This window comes from Gallus gallus, chromosome 14 (genome assembly GCF_016699485.2).
Source record: "Gallus gallus isolate bGalGal1 chromosome 14, bGalGal1.mat.broiler.GRCg7b, whole genome shotgun sequence".
Lineage (NCBI taxonomy): Eukaryota > Metazoa > Chordata > Aves > Galliformes > Phasianidae > Gallus > Gallus gallus.
Genome location: NC_052545.1, coordinates 12,790,819 through 12,803,812, shown reverse-complemented (window position 1 = coordinate 12,803,812; position 12,994 = coordinate 12,790,819). Strand labels below are relative to the sequence as shown.

The 12,994-nt window shown below is 46.4% G+C and overlaps 1 protein-coding gene across 6 annotated transcripts in view; it reads left to right on the top strand.

Moving 5' to 3' along the window:
* CLUAP1 (clusterin associated protein 1) overlaps nt 1–12,994 on the top strand; it is a 56,110-nt gene that overhangs the window by 27,013 nt on the left and 16,103 nt on the right. For all 6 annotated transcript variants that reach the window (XM_046900665.1, NM_001277591.2, XM_046900668.1 and 3 more), the window contains one exon: nt 9,655–9,727. In XM_046900665.1, the coding sequence (XP_046756621.1) occupies nt 9,655–9,727 (73 nt within the window). The remainder of the gene's footprint in view (nt 1–9,654; nt 9,728–12,994) is intronic.

The following is a 12,994-nucleotide window of genomic DNA, read 5'->3' as shown; positions in this document are numbered from 1 at the left end:
TAGAAGCAGTCTCTAGTTTAATTCTGTGCAATGCATGAAAATGAAACACTGCGCAATTATGAATGGTGGAGTTGTAGGACAGAGCCCTTGTGTCTGATGCTCACCTCGTGCCTGAGCTGGCACCAGGAGTTATGGCAACTTCCAGAGTCCTTCCCTTACTCTGAATACTCCAGAGCACTCCTGGGGTTCACTGGTGTTGATTGTGACATTGAGGTGGATGCCAGTGGGCTAAATTGTGAGCCATGCCTCTGCAGAAGCATTGCAGGAGGGTCGAGCATCAGGATTGAGGACAGGTAAGAAATCCTGGGGCCAACAGCACATCTTTCTGCTTGGGAACTGTGCCATCCCTTTCAAGGGAGATCTGTTTGCATCAGTAGTGTTGTCTACTTTATTCTTCTCTAAACCACCACAAAGGGAAATTTAAAAAAAAGCTTTACTCCTGTCTTCTAACATCATAGCTAGAGCCTTGTCCTGGCAAGCAGGAACTGGGGTCTCCTGTGTTGTCTCCTGGTCTCTAGTTTCAGTGCTAGGGCTCCAGCAACAACGCTAAGACAGAGGCTTGCTGGCACTTCCTCTTAATCTGGGGCTTTCTGGGTAGAAAATAAGAAATAAACCATGTCAGCCACTTGTGGAAGAGATTATTTGCTCTAAGAAATATGGATTGTATCGGAACTAATTGATTTCAGGATGAAAGGCAGCAATGCCACGATCAATTCCTGGAACCGTGAGGTTCACCAAGAACTACTGCTCTTTAATGAAATAAATTCTGTCCTTGGAAAGAACAAATAATTGTGGTACCCCTTGGAACACAGAGGGCTTGTGCTACCTGTAGCACGGAGCAGGTAATCCTGACATTAGATTTTAGCAGTCAGTGCCTGCTTTGTGGTGGTGAATGAGACACAGCTGTGACTACTAACTTCCAATTAGTACCAATTGGGATTTTAATTTCTTCACACAGTGCAAACTGACCTCAGGTTTACATTGCAGAGTTGTACATTAATTCACATAAATCACACGTCCAACCAATATTGCTAGTAAGTTAGCACAATAAAACATAATACCTGGAGGGAATGCTCAATGAGCTGTTATTGAGTCATTGTGATTCACATCTTCCACAAAAGGGAATGGGAAAAATAGAGAGGAATTGCCATAGTAGTAAGCTTGTGTTATATCTAATGGTGACTACATGTGAATCTCAGGATAAAGTCCATCCTGTGTGACACAGTTTCAGACAGTAATGAATTCCTGAGCGTTAGTGCTGACTTGAAGCTTATATGAAAGGACTTCAGCTGGAAAACTCTGGGCAGAAAATGCTAGTCTGGGTCCTTTTTATTATTATTTTTTTCTTTCTCAGTTCTGCTTGCTTCTATCACTCAGTGCTGGGGATGATTTAGAGCCCTGTGATCTCACCTAGCTTTGTGTTGCAGTCTCACTGGTTCCCTTCCAGCCCTTCTGTGTCTGTTCATGATCCTGTTGAGCCATGCTTTGTCATAGATGGTCGTAGAAATCCTCAGCAGTGTTTTCAGTGCTGTATTACCTATAATGTTCTGCTCCTTTGACTCTGCTGGGTGGTTCCTGGATGGTTCAGGAGGATTTCTTACATTCTCTTGGGGCATTTAATTGCAGGCCTTCAGTCAGCCTCATTGAATTTGGATCTTAATGTGAAAGGGGAAACTAAACCTAGCGTAAATGTGCCTGTAGGCAGCACGCTTACACTGCTTCAACCAACCTAAAAAGGCATTTATGCTCGTACTTATTCTGGCAAAGCTTGATGTTGCAACATGCCTCGCTTCCAAATGGCCCAATTAATGTGAGCAATGGGTGGCTCTGGCTGGTGGCACAGCAAAGCTCTGGGAGCAGTGTTGGAATACCAGTTCAGGAGGAGTGTTTGGTATAAATGTCATTTGTTTTTTAAGAAGGCTTCTCCACATTTATGATGCCTCTTTCCCTTTATTGTTAACCGAATAGAAGTAGGTAAGAGAATAGTTACATGAATCTGAGAAGAAATGACCCATGCTGTATAGAATGCACACGTGGGTGCTGGGGACAACTGGCTGGCTCAAGAAGTAATGAAAGAGTGTGCGTGTGTGCTTTCAGGAATGGACCCTAATAGCTGGAGCTTCAGGAAGAGGGGTTGGGAAGGTCATGGAAGAAAGGGGGATTTGAAACATCAGGCTCATCAGAGACAGTGCTGAGTTCAGAACTGGCAGGGCTTGTAATGAAGGAGTAGGGCTGCAGGGGGCTGAGCTGCCATCCTTCTCAGGAGCCTTCATGTAGCTTGTGTCAAATTCCTTGAGTTGCCATCCATCACAATACGTAGCCCAAAACAAGTGCAGTACAGCATCAGGAAAGACTATTTGAGATCTTTATTTTTTAGAAGAAAAGCAGTCAAAAGAGGTAAATAACTTTTAAACCCTGCTTTCTCGATCACCAATTCACAGATTAATTCTAGTTGGAGAGGACCTGGTGAGGTCTCCAGCCCAAGGTCAGCTATGGCATCGGAGCACGTTACACAAGATTTTAATCTGATCGGGTCCTGAAAGCCCCCAAAGACAGAGACCACACAGCCTCTTGGGGCAAGCTGCTCGGGGAGCATTTGGGTGAAAAACATAACGTGTGGGTGTTGGAGAAGGTGTAGAAACCTGTGCAGAAGGCTTTTATGCTGTATGAAGAAATATGCCACTGGGAGAATTACCATTTTCTTCTATAAGGACAAGAGGGGAAAGCTCTAGGAAGTAGCAAGGAGGGTTCATATAAAGCAGAAATGGGGCACTCCAGTCTGTAGGGCAAGTCATTAAACTCAACCGATAGTGCAAGAGTGTGCATTTACTGAGCTAGAATTTGTTTCCCTGAGCTGATCTGCTCTTTATGTTCAGTCCTGCCTTCTGAGTTCCCGAGAGGAAAGCATCAATTTCTAGGCGAGACCTTCACACACAGTCTCCTTATTCAAGAGAGCTGGCACCGACCTGCTGCACGTCTCAGGGCACTGCCTCACTGCTTCCCATTATGAAGTGTGCTGTGCCATTCCAGCTCCAACTTATCTGTTCTGTGTGAAGTGGTTATTGTGGTGTTTATGAGTTGAAAGTCAGAACTGCTAAGTAGCTATGGGACCGTTAGGAAGATGTATATTCCCTTTTTATAAGTTTCATTACATCAGAAAATATTTCAGCCTTTTCCCCTCGCTTTTATGATAGCACGAAGTTGAGTTCATCTTCACGTATTTCCTTCTAAAGATAGGCCTTCTGAGCAAACTGCAGTGGTTTTTTGTGACTATCCTTGACGCAGATGCACTTTGGTAGCGACCTGTCAGATTTAGTTGCTCATTTTGATAAATATGATGTTTGTGTCAGAATTTCCAGGGGAGGATGCAGAGTTGTCCATGTGCTGTGAAGAGATGAACGCAGATGCTGGTTTGCTCTTTGTCGTAATGCTGAGCCTCTCTCAGCACTGTGCTGGTGCTTCACTCAGCTCAGAGCTGTTCTGCCAGCTTAAATGACCAATACTCTTCTTCCACGTTTATTGAAGTGCTTCTGCAGTGCTTATTACAGTGCTCCCAGTGACCACTTCTGCCACAGGGAGCAGCTAACAGGATTGAAGGCAGGAAACGAGCAACAGAAGACCAAACTGTTGTAAAATAGCATTAAGATTTGCTGGTTTTCAAGAAAATTCAATTCTAAGTAGGTACATCATGAGCATTTGTAATGGTTGGATGGGACCAAAGAAGAGTTTGAAGATAAGAACTTACTCTGAAGGACAATCAAATTCATTGTGTGAAGTAATGACACCACACCAGAAATGAATCCCTCTCCTTTCCTCTCCTTCCACCATCACTGGTGGGGACAGCGCTGTGTTAACAGTTGGTGAATTTCTGGTGAGTGTCCGTTCTGTGTATTAAATACTCTCAAGTATGCTTTAATGTGTTTCAATAGAAATTATTGCTGTAAAATGGCTCTTAATGGTGAGAGGCGATGGCTGTTTCGGAGCATCAAATTGAGGGAGATGGCAATAATGAGACTAGGGAGGAGACAGATGGCCCTGTAATGGAGGTTGATGGTTCCCAGTTGATGCAGTGTCTGTCCATCCTCTGGAAGGATGATTTCTCTAAATAAAATAAAAAGAAGTGGCCGGTGGTGGTGATTTACAAATACACCTCGGGCCAAAATGGTAAAGATGAATAAATGTTGAATATTTATTAGTGTGAACCTTGATAAGAGATTCCAGAGAATCTGCTAGGAGAAGTTTTTCTTTTCTAATAGAGCAGCAGCTCACTTCTTTGAGACCACATTCTCCAAAGCACTGTCCTTGATTTAATACCAGGACACAGTGGGGTTATGGCTTTTGTACTCAGTCCAGCTAAGGGCTGGAGGATGAACCACATGTGACTCTTATTGCACTTACTGCAGGGCAGCTCAGTGCATCCAAAAATGCTCCTTTGCAGGGAGTGCAGCTGCTGCTCCCCATCTCCCCTCCCAACTTTTGGAGTGCCTGTTTCCATCTGCTGCAGCACTGCGAGCCTGCAGACTTTCTCTCCATAGGTCTGTGATACTGCTGAGTTCAAAGCTGCACACCGCAGGTGCACCTTCTAATTCCTTCCTTTTCATTCCCTCTGACATGTGCCTGTGTACAGGACCAGAGTTTGGCTCCTGCGTGCACTGCCTTTGCCAAGAGAGCAAAGCCCCCTCCCACCCTTCCCAGTGCCCCCATGTCTTCAGGCTGTTAGCATCGTTCTTGACAATCCTCCTTTGCACGTCCTGGTCAGTCAGCAATCCTCTAGGCAAGCATTTTGCAGCCTCACTTTTTCAGGTGCATTTTTTTTCTCTCCCAGGGTCTTCATTCCTCAGCAAAATAGAAATTATAGAATCACGGAATGGTTGGATTGGAAGGGACCTTGAAGATCATTGAGTTCCAACCCCTGCCATGTGTTGGCTGCCCCCCACCCAGCTCGGGCTGCACAGGACCCCATCCTTGGGGCACCTCCAGGGCTGGGGCACCCACAGCTCTGGGCAACCTGTCCCAAAGAAAGGGGGAAACTTCAAAGCGTTGCGGTCAAATGAAATCACAGAGCCAGACATTGATTTGGGGTGGGTTGATTTGAGGTAGGATAGGAAGCACTGTCTGCAAGTCTTCAGGAGCAGCTCAGGCAGGCTGCACCTTGTGTGGTCAGACCATGGTACCTTGTTCCCCACTCACTGCTGCACCTAGCAGCCTTCCTCTCATTAGGAGTGCTGTCACATTCTCTCTTCAGATGGCAATTTTTCCAAGTCCTTGTATCTCACCCCTGCCGAATGAGTGGCAACACTCTATTATGAAAAACAAATCCCATTGTGTGCATGCAGCAAGAGCTAATCTCTGCTGCTTTGTTCTATAACAAAGCAAGAAACGGCTGCTGAGATTAATAGGCAAGGTGAAGATGAGGCGTTCAATCCATCCTCAAATTGGTTCCCTTCGAGTGTAGTACAGAGCAGGAGGATTACCAGCGTGCTCTAGCAAATCACTGGGGAAAAGAAAACCAGAAGGAAACATTACTAAGATGCTGAGAGAGATTTCTGGGGTTGGGAGCATGGCTGAGAACAGAAGAAATAACCCAGGCCAAAATTGAGATGTTAGCATCTGAGCAAAAAGCAAATCAGCCATCGCCAGTCATCGTCCTGGTGTTCCTTCACACTTATCCCCGTGGTATGTTCTTCATCTCTTCTCTTTGTCTTTGTTTAGTGGTAACCATGCTGTCTCTCAGCTGGCTCCGTGAAATGTGTCCTTTGTATTCAAAATCCTGCTGGCATTTTCCCCATGACTTCCCCAATACAATTTTGATGTTAATGTAAGAAGAAAATACTGAGATGCCCTCGATGATCAAAGAGTGCATCAATTTTAGTTTTCTTCTCCCCAGCCTGTTTAGATTTGCTGCTTCTTCAGTCTGAAGGGGTAAGAGTTGTCTTCAATTGAATGATTTCAGCAACTTGATTTTATTGTTTAGAACAGCGCTCAGCAGCATTAGTGCTGTCAGAAAGGACTGCCTGTCAGGAAGCCATGGCTTATTCAAGTCGTGGGTCACTTCCCATAGTCAGACAGGGAGTGGGTGGCAGAGCTGCTGTGATGTGTGGGTCAGCTGCTGGAGGGCGTTCTCTGATGTGGTGGCATATGGGTCTGGGTGTCTGAAAGCAAACAACAGCAAAACAAAAGCAAAACCTCTCCTCCCCGTGCCCAGACCCAGCACACAGCTGGGTGGACTTTGCCAGTGGTTGTAATTCATGGTGTTTAACAGTCTCTCTCTTCAAGAAATTGGAATTCGTATTAAGTAAGAAGCCAATAAAAGGTAAGTTTTTTCTCAGGCTCTGCTTTGTGCAGCTTTCTGTAAAAGGATTCTCAAAGCCCTTTGCTCTGCTGCAGGAATTTGCAGGTGAGGTTTCATTCATCTGTAGAACAGTGGATTAGATCATAGACAAGCACTGCCTAACAGACATGTTGTGTCTCATTGCTGTTTTCCAACGAATTTCGTAGCCAGATGTCAGAGGAAAAGCCATCTGCTTTGCTGGTTAAAATACATTAGGATAAGGAGTATCTGTATTGTGCTCATTCAAGCACCGTTCTATCAAGAACACACATCTGTCTTGGAATAGTGCATCCGTCGTGCTGGGGAAGATGAGTGATGTTCTTGCTCAGTTGGACAGTCTTGACATGAGCATGAAAAAGGTACAGATCATTGTAAATGCAGGCGGAGCCCATTTGCTTAGGAAGCCTCTTGTGTCAACAGAAGGATTCTCCATTGCTTGTTGCTGCTGGCTGGGTCTGTCTGTCCCACGGGGCTGCTGGGGATGGCTGGTGGTGTAGTTGTGGTGGAGCTGAGCAGAACCCTTGTATGCTAAAGGCAAGGACAGGTCATTAGCAGTGCAAAATGGTTCTAACTTGATCTGGAGGTCGTTACTTCTCCCTTTGGCCAGGCAGCACTGAGCAGGCTGCCAAGGAGGCTGAGCAGGCTCTGTCCTGGGAGTCTGTTAGCACCCAAAGAGCTGGGGCACACACAGTGCTGCAATCCCTTTGCTGCTCCTGCTGGGAGCAGGGGTTGGGGTGGGGGCTTCCTCACATTCCCTGCAGCCCAGGTTGTTGGGGCAGCGTCCTGCATGGCCACGCATTGTGCCGAGCTGCCTGCCCTGAGCCTGCAAGGCGACTGATGGGATTGCTCTGTAAAGGGCAGATCTACATCTGGAAAGGGCTGCATATCGAAGAGAAGAGCTGCATCTCAGCAGAGATCCGGCTGCCTTTAGGACAGGACTTTCAGTCCCAGGTGTCCTGGAAGGCCCAGGGCCATGTTCTGATGGGGCGGACTGGCTCTGATTCTGCATTCATTGGCACCATGCTAATTGTGTTTACTTGACACCGTGATTCCGTAGCATATGCTGCCTCTAAATTTGGGCACAGTTATTCTGTGGGGTAGGATATGTGCAGCACTTGCCTGCAGCATTTCAGCCGCGTTTGTTTACCAGAGAGACTGAGCAGAGCTTCAGTGCTGCCTGCTGCTCACCTGCTTCCTGCACACCCAGCTGCTGCCAGGGTGCCCCCGAGACCCCACGCTGTCTCTGTGCCACCCCATACTGTGCCTCTGGGTGGGCAGGGTGCTGCTCTGCTGGGATCCCTCGTGTGACGTTGCTTCATGTGTTGGAATAGCAGCTCTGGAAAGGATGGTGGCATACAGCCTCAGCAGCTCCCTGTGGCGTTTATCTGACCACGCTTCAAGCTATGAGGGGATCTAAGCCTGAAGAAAATCAACATGTTTTCTGCCAGTGAGCTCCGAGCTGCTCTCTGCGAGGTCAGCTGTGTTACTGGTACCTGCAGGGGGGGGGGAGAGGCCTCAGCTGCATGCTAAAAGATTTCCTGAGACTCCACTTCTCTTGCATTTTAAGCACACAAATCAGTACTGGAGCTGAAAGAAGGACTACCCCCCTCCCTGCCCACCACAGCAGCATACCCAGCTGCACTAGAGAGTTGGCCTGGCTTGACTCCAGTTGGGTGGATGGATTAGTTTTCACCTGGATTTCTGTTGTGTAGCTGCACAAATGCTTGCACCGCAGCAGGAGCAAAGGAGCAGGTAGCTTAATGTATGCATGGGATAACAGAATTAGACAGTCCTGTTGAGCATACACTCTTATCATTTCCCTGATCTGTGAACAGATGCATTTTAAAGATGTTTCCTAAGTTTATGCATTTATCCCAGTGGCATCTGGGATGTGCCCTGGCTTTTGTTACCTCCCTTTGGTTTTCCTTGCCATGTGTGCTGTGTGGGCTGCAGCACTCAGAGTCAGACTGAGGCTGCTCAGGACTGCTCCTTCTCCTGCACCCTTTGTCCCAAAGGCACAGTGCCATGCGGGCTGTGCTGGAAATGTTTGCTGGGGTGGGGAGCAAGACTTGTTTAATCCATTTCTGTGCTTTCATTGATTATCTTTAAATCTTAAGGCTGACTGGGAGAAACCAGATCGGGAAGAGAAGGTGGAGAAAGAAACTAGCAGCTGGTGGCTTGCATGGAAAATGTTGGGGCATGGTGTTGCAGAGAGAGCTCTTGGGAAGGGCATATGCTGAGGATCCTGGCTGCCCACGTCTCATTCTCACCTTTAGCCCACCTTGTGATGCTCATCCCAGAAGATGAAACTCACTGCCATCTGTTACTGCCTACAGAGGCAGGCATGCTTTCTTACCAGTCCATGATGCTAGAATGGAAGTGTCTGGTTTACATTCTGTTTCTACCCCCCGCGGCCCTGCTCCCATCAGCCTACTCCTGCCCTTCTGAGCCATCACAGTTCTTACTCAGTTGCAGGACTGAGGATTTTTAAGTCCTTGTAGGCCTTTTTGTAATGCTTTCTTTCACCATTGTCATTCATTTGAAGGGTTGTGAAGGGCGATTTGCTTCTCCTCCTTAGCACAGCAACCCCTGTTCCATTTACCCTTTTCCATTTGCTCTTAACAGCCTTTATATCACAAATTTAGCTCACTGTCATTAGACAGTGCTCCTCAGCATATTTTTTTACCTAACAACCTGCTACATTTAAAACTCAGCAACCCATCTTATGCACTTTTACTGCCACGGCTCTCCTATACACCCAAACTCTGTACAATAGCACAGTGCCCCCTGCTAGTGTAAGACAGTGTCAGGCTGTACTTCTTCAGCTCAATGGTTGGGCTGTTTCTTCCCATTTTGTTTGCATGCATGGGAATGGGTGAATTGATTCCATTTTGGTTTATATATGAGGAACCTGCAGTCATTTCACAAACCACTTCTGGTGCTTATTGGCACATCGGCTGAAAAAATCTACCAAAGGCCACTTTGCAAAGAGAGTCCCCTTTGCTCTGTAGTGGTTGTGATGTTCTGCAGGATGAAAGTGAGTGAACTCATGTTCAATGCGATAAGTGAAGTTTCACCTGGTTGGAATGTCTGGTTGATTTTCAGTGGGTATGTGCTTTATATCCTGACCTCGTGGGCAAAGTAAGTAGGAGTTCCCAAACTTCACCTAAGATCTTTTTTCCATAAAATATTTTTGATGCTGAAATCTTCTTATTTCATTTTGCCTGTGAGAGCCCTTAAGTGCTGCTGTAGAGCCATCCAACTAGCTGCTTGACTGGACGATGGGGCAGCTTTTCTAATTCAGTTCTTCTCACCCGTTACAGGAAGCAGCAAACATGCTGCGTCTGATGCAGAACAGGCTGAAGGAGGAGGAACAACGCCTGCTTAAGAGTGGAAGTAAGTGGGATTTCTTCCCTGGGTTTATTGGCAGAAAAATTATGTGCTGAGTGCTTGATGTATACATATACCCTTACAAGCCTGAAGCACGGGGACGTGGGATAGATGACAGAGTCAACAGGTGTATTAGAAAAAGTGGAGTGATAGTAACTATAAAAGGACATCCGTGAAATAGGGAACCTGACCTCTGTGCAGTGCTGTAGGTGCTACACCTTGCAAGTGCTGCCTGCAGTGCTGAGAGGTGAGAGCAGTCCCTCTCTACACATGCTGTGCAGTTGCAGTGGGCAGGCAGAGGCTCTGTTTTATTAATTACTATCCTCCGAGCCCCTAGAGGCTGTGGATGAAGGCCAGCACAGTAGAACTAATGAAGAAGCATTGCTTTGCTAGCAGCCTCAGTTAGAGGATTCTGCCCATCAAGATGCTGGTGTTGGCAGGCAGTCTCATTGCTTTGTGGGACTGTCTGGCTGCCCCGTGGTACACACGTGCGGGCGTACCCTGCAAAACCAGAGTGTAAGTTCCATCCTCTGCCACCTTGGATGTGGAGCTGGCTGTGTTTGGGATAATTCTTTGTGATGGATCTATCAGAAAGTGGTGTTCACAGGTGAAAAAACCACTTGAAATTTTCTTTGCCATTACAAATAGTCCAAGTGTGAGCCGCATCTGCCTGCTCACGTTTCTTTGGTTTTAGTGTACCTGCAAATTGTGAATGCAATTAAAATCTGAGGTTTTCCTTTTTCTCTGAACTTACTTTAATTAATTAGAATTCTAGCCGAAGAACAGAAGGTAATAATAATCTCCTGAGATTTTGCAGAGAGCTAACAGACCAGATTTTGCTTCTTCCGAGTCAAGCATCAGCAGAACTTCACCATTAATTACCCCTGTGAATTGAAAACTGCAGCATGTGCATTTTTATGTTGTAGTGAAAAAAAACTAGAGGTGGGTTGATTCTCAGAATCAGAGGGAGAGCTCAGGAAAGCTAAAACTGGGTAAGAACATCAGAGTTACGCTTTGTAGTTTGTTTGTGGGCAGATGTTTTCTGAGCACGCTCATGGAAGAGGAAACTCGTTCATCTCTGACCGTCTTTTATCTCATCTCCTTATGTCAGTGCAGTAAAAAGAGAGGTTTTGTTTGAAACAGAGGATTCATAATATAAACTGCAAGAATGTGGAGTTGTTTCAAGGATCTACCTGAATGAAAAAAGCCAGGTCCTGCTATGGGACAGTTTCCAAACTCAAGAGGGAAGAACATTTATCATCAGGACCTAGCAATGTGAGCACTGCGAACGTGAACTTTTCCTGATCTTTTTCATAGAATCATAGACTCATAGCATGGCCTGGGTTGAAAAGGACCACAATGATCATTGAGTTTCAACCCCCCTGCTATGTGCAGGGTCACCAGCCACCAGACCAGGCTGCCCAGAGCCACATCCAGCCTGGAAGCTTTTCCTTGTCAATGGATTTTCACTTGGAAAACACTTCAGCCATTTTGCATCTCTGAAGTAATACAAACCTTATCTTTCAGTGAGTTATCTGACAAATACCTAAGAACACGCTTATAACCTTTAATGATCGAAACCAATATTGCTGTAATACATCTTCATGCAGGTACTGAATGGACAAAACCAGTGTTTATCCCAGTGATAGGAGGAGCAGGATCCTGGCTTTCAGTGCGGGCTCTTTCATTTGTTGTCCCATCACCTTGGCAGGTCATCATCTTCCCAAGCTGCAGCCTGCTTTTACCTGTGGAGCTGCAGGGCTGTAAGTGGGGCCGTGCATTTGGCTGTTTTCCCAGTTGTGAGTCTGGAACGCAGCTTCATTGCTGGGTGTTGTAAGGTTAATTTATTGAATGCTGTAAAACTGGCTGAGATCACCATTAGCTAACGAATAAGGATCAGGTACCAAGTTGTGCCTTCCTCTGAGGCCAACCCCACTCTCCTCCTCTCATTGTTAAAGTGATGTCCTGTATATAATTTAAAACCAAGAGATTTGCTCGCAGAAAGCCATGCAAAGGTACCCTAAAGGGCATCGTTCCATCTCAGTGAAGTGAACCCTGAGCTCCTTATCACAACTAAAACAACGTATTTTACACAAGAGGAAACAGAGAACCAGCAGCAGAATGAGTGCAGCGTTGCTGGTGCCTCAGAGGCTGCTTGGGACATTTGCACTTGAAATAGAGAGCACTGTGCAGGTTGAAGTTGCTGCAGCCGAGGGTTCCCAGGAGCCCTGTAGCCTTCCTCTGGCAGTCAGTGATTTTATCAGTGAGTGCTGTGAGCAGCAGTTGCAGAGTGGAGAATGGTGTAAAGCACAGCAGAAGTACTTATACCTTAGTGCACCTATGTGCTGAGACTCTTTGGGCATGTGCCGCCTTCTCCTGCATAGAGGGAAAGGGAAGGTTCTCCAAATCTCATTACACTTTGCCCTTGGGAGCTGCAAAGCACTTAATGAGGCCCTTCGAACAGCATAGGCTGGAGCCCGGTGATAAATTTGTTACCATTAACTGATAAAAGTCAGCGTTCATTCTGCCCCTGTAAGCACCCTTACCTTTGCATACCTCTGTAACCAATACAGCCCTTTTATTGTCTGAATCCTTTGACCTTATCTGCTGCTAATTTGGCAAGAAGGGCTGCAAATTAACAGTGCCTTTCTCTGCGGAACAAGTTGCAGGAATTCTGGGCAGCCCTCAGCTTATGTTCAGCCTCAGCTAACATCAGAGAAACCTGCGTGGTATTTATTGTAAGGGAGAGCTGTGCAAAGCAGGCTGAGTTGTGTTAGGGCTATAGAAGGGCTGTGGACGTGTCGGGGTACTTGAATGAGATTTGCAGCAGTGTGTAGTACGACTCAGAAACAGTCTCCTTTTTTTCTGCTTTTTTAGCACACGTGTTAAATTGTCTTTCATTTGTCACAGGGCGTCTTTGTAAAACCACTGAACTGAACAAATAGAGAAAAGCACTAACTTACATGGAAAAAAACATACGTAAAGATGCTGAACTCCAGATACAGATGCGGCTTTGAGCAGCATTTGCTGATGGAAATCTGTGCCATGAAGTAGTTGCAGCAGTACAGCAATGTGCTTTGCCAATGCCTCAGCCTTGGGGCCTGGTGTCACCATGGCTGGAGGGGCAGGGACTCTGGGAATAGATGAGACACTGTGCAAGCTGTTGGTAGAGCTATTGTCAGGTGTAGAGATGTGAAGTGTTGCTGTGCTAATGGTGTGGTGTGAGAGGAGAGGGGCCAGGAGGGTCACAGCCTGCAGCACACAGTCAGGATG